At 33.2% G+C, this 3,921-nt stretch overlaps 1 protein-coding gene across 1 annotated transcript; it reads right to left on the reverse strand.

Moving 5' to 3' along the window:
- Positions 1 to 1,043: 1,043 nt before the first annotated feature.
- LOC138310636 (apolipoprotein L3-like) lies at positions 1,044 to 3,632 on the reverse strand. Its single transcript, XM_069251921.1, has one exon. It carries the CDS (start codon positions 3,471 to 3,473, stop codon positions 2,784 to 2,786), a length of 690 nt encoding a protein of 229 aa, XP_069108022.1. The 5' UTR covers positions 3,474 to 3,632; the 3' UTR covers positions 1,044 to 2,783.
- Positions 3,633 to 3,921: the final 289 nt, after the last annotated feature.

A 3,921-nucleotide genomic window follows, 5' to 3' on the forward strand; every position in this document is an offset into this window, starting at 1 on the left:
GTTCGTTAATCAAACCTTTCTATTTAATTAGGTTTATATGTTAGACAAAAAAGTCTAATAAAATAAGCAGGTGTAGCGGAATAGAAATTAACCAATTTTACATATTTTTTTCTCTTAGAAATCAGATATTCAAAAGCGGAAGTGCATTTTATTTTATTGAGATATGATTTAAAACACTATTTTGTCTTTCCCAAATTCCTGGACTTTTGTAACATATCATACGGTTATCGTCTTATATTTAACTACATGTATTTAGTAACACATTCTCATTAGTAGTACACCTGAAAATCCGATCGTAAAATTGGTGTTATTGAGTTTCCAATCTTTCTTATACCGCTACATATATGTTTCTGCTTTAATTAAAAAAGACTATCAGGAATTTAATTTGTTTGCGTTTTTTCTCGACGGCAAAATAGGCCGCCAGATCCCCCCTCCAAAAAAAATCAATTAAATAAATTAAAATCGGGTATGATAGTACTTGAGCCCAGCAGAGTTTTGCTAAATCTGAGAGATTTTAATGAAATGAGATTTCTTAATTAACGTCTGAAAAGGGTAGAAAAAAGAAAGTCTTCTCAATATCTCTAATACCCATGTTTTGATAAGATACTTTGATATATAAAATTACGTGATGAGTCAAGTATTCAGTAAATATTTACTAATATCAACACACTGATATCACATACATAACATTTTCTTTGTTGTCTTTCTTTTTCATTCCGAGTGAACCTTTATAATCCTTAAAAATACAAATACGTAACATGCAAGCTGATCGCATATACATGTTTATAAAAACAATGTTGGATTCTGAAATTTTTTCCCAATTTTCTCAGGTTTTTCAATCTACACGTATTGTAACGTGTAATAAGATAACCTTTAATTGTCGTTTTGATATTAAAATCGAATACACTCGTATTAAATAAATAATTTTGCATAATATATCAGATAAACATAAAAAACGACTCATTTTAGTAAAAATGTAAAAATATATAATTTATATAATATATATTATTCATTTAACATAATATATTAACATAATAGCTGATTAAATTAGATAATGAGACATTATTCACAGCAATACCGTTTCTTAAGAGCTTGTTAAGCATATTGATTTATAGCACATATTTAATAGTAATAATTCAATGTATCTGCAAATATGCATGTATACACAAGTGTACATTAATTTGGGATAAATTCTTTTCCGCAAGGTTTTTGAAAATGTAGAACCTAGCATTTATTTATATTTGCACAAAAATAATTAATCTATTCCCATTAAACCTCAATGCCATTAATGTTAAAATAAACACATAAAACCAATATATTGAACCAACATTTATAATTCGAAGTAAAGAATTGATTAAGAATGTCTTTATAGTTCATGCGGTTGTAGTTTTGAATAATGTATGTCACCAAATAATCAGTAGTAATGGAGAAGTAAGCAATGGAAAATGAATATGTACCTTGATATCAGACGTGACACGTGTTGACGTGTCGGGAAATATAAACACACAAAAAACCTAATGTGGTCAAATCACTACCATCACTTTAAAAGTCCGTATAGGACGGTAAGGAAATCCATATACACATTTGTTCTTTTTAAGTCTCCCATCGCTTTAAAAGTCCGTATAGGACGGTAAGGAAATCCATATACACATTTGTTCTTTTTAAGTCTCCCATCGCTTTAAAAGTCCGTATAGGACGGTAAGGAAATCCATATACACATTTGTTCTTTTTAAGTCTCCCATCACTTTAAAAGTCCGAATAGGACGGTAAGGAAATCCATATACACATTTGTTCTTTTTAAGTCTCCCATCACTTTAAAAGTCCGTATAAGACGTTAAGGAAATCCATATACACATTTGTTCTTTTTAAGTCTCCCATCACTTTAAAAGTCCGTATAGGACGGTAAGGAAATCCATATACACATTTGTTCTTTTTAAGTCTCCCATCCCTTTAAAAGTCCGTATAGGACGGTAAGGAAATCCATATACACATTTGTTCTTTTTAAGTCTCCCATCACTTTAAAAGTCCGTATAGAACGGTTAGGAAATCGATATACACATTTGTTCTTTTTAAGTCTCCCATCACTTTAAAAGTCCGTATAGAACGGTTAGGAAATCGATATACACATTTGTTCTTTTTAAGTCTCCCATCACTTTAAAAGTCCGTATAGGACGGTAAGGAAATCATATACACATTTGTTCTTTTTAAGTCTCCCATCACTTTAAAAGTCCGTATAGGACGGTAAGGAAATCCATATACACATTTGTTCTTTAAGTCTTCCATCACTTTAAAAGTCCGTATAGGACGGTAAGGAAATCATATACCCATTTGTTCTTTAAGTCTCCCATCACTTTAAAAGTCCGTATAGGACGGTAAGGAAATCGATATACACATTTGTTCTTTTTAAGTCTCCCATCACTTTAAAAGTCCGTATAGGACGGTAAGGAAATCATATACACATTTGTTCTTTAAGTCTTCCATCACTTTAAAAGTCCGTATAGGACGGTAAGGAAATCATATACACATTTGTTCTTTTTAAGTCTCCCATCACTTTAAAAGTCCGTTTAGGACGGTAAGGTAATCCATATACACATTTGTTCTTTAAGTGTTCCGTTATTAAATCATGTCTTATTCCTTTCCTCCTATCGATTGCTTAGATCATTAATTGACTTATCAAATGTCGTAAAAAAGGGTTGATGAAAACTAAACATTGCTTAATCACAAAATAAATCAAAAGTTCTTTTGGGAGGGCATGGGAATCCACATAGCTTTTCCTTAGGCCTTTATATTTTTAAATAAAATGTCTCATTTATTTCCTTCTCCAAATCTTCCGCGACCTTTCGTACTTTAGCGGCTGCTTCGTTTGTTGATCCCTTATGTAACTTAATGGAAGTGTCCACGAGTATATATATATCTACCGGTAACAGTAAAACATCAAATGCAAAAACAACAATACTCGCCACCTTGGATACGGATCGAGCTGTTGTTTTCACCCCAATGTTGGCAGCTTCAGCGATGTCTGCTCCCCCGCTCACACCTCGAGCTATGACCTTTCCGCCTCCTAAACTGCTTTTTAATGTCCAGGATACATTTATCCTTGCAATTGTCTCATTCATTCTTTCAGATAGCTTTCTATCATTTTCCAAACATTGTTGGACTTGTTTCAGTAAATTCTTCTGGTGAAAATGTTTACCAACTGATGCTCCTAACGAGGTTATTCCACCGCTCCCGCCGATCGCGGTAAATACGATACCGGGAATTATGCTGATCCCTGCTGTGGCGAATGCTAATCCAAAGCAGACGATGGCTCCGACTCCTGATACTATTGATGCTGATGTTCCTGCGGCTTGTGAGATATTAGCCCTTTTTTCCATTTGGTCAAGGTCATCAGCAAGTTGGCGTAACTTTGTGACAGTTTCAGTTCTAACCTTCCTCCATTTTTCTAGTTTGATCTTCAGATCTTCAGAAGCCATTTTGAATTTGTTGATACAACAATCTTTTTAACAACTTGTCCTCTAAAACATTGACTGGGTATAACGTATTTTGATTCCAAACAGTCAGCCGGAGTTTTGTACTGGATATTTAATACAATGACGTAAACATGCCAATTACTGCGAAATCACCAAGATTTGGCCATATAAGGCACATTGACTGCAATGTGGATTGTGCTCAATGACCCAGCATTGCTATACAACGTACATCGTGTACATGGTGATGAATAGGTATTATTGTCCTTGTAATTCGATGACATGACGATATAATTGAATGCGTTATAATCAAATCAGATTTAGCTTCAATGTGGGTTTTATAGTATTATATCATACATCTGTATTGGGACAATCTGTGACTCTAATCTGAAGTTAATTAAACTTCAGGGTTAAGAATTCATTCCTTAACAGCAATTAGTTTTAGGTAATTTTG

This window comes from Argopecten irradians, chromosome 1 (assembly GCF_041381155.1).
Source record: "Argopecten irradians isolate NY chromosome 1, Ai_NY, whole genome shotgun sequence".
Lineage (NCBI taxonomy): Eukaryota > Metazoa > Mollusca > Bivalvia > Pectinida > Pectinidae > Argopecten > Argopecten irradians.

What these genes read in the sequence shown, in the direction of transcription:
- LOC138310636 (XM_069251921.1), bottom strand. Translation starts at nt 3,473, where the DNA reads ATGGCTTCTGAAGATCTGAAGATCAAACTAGAAAAATGGAGGAAGGTT.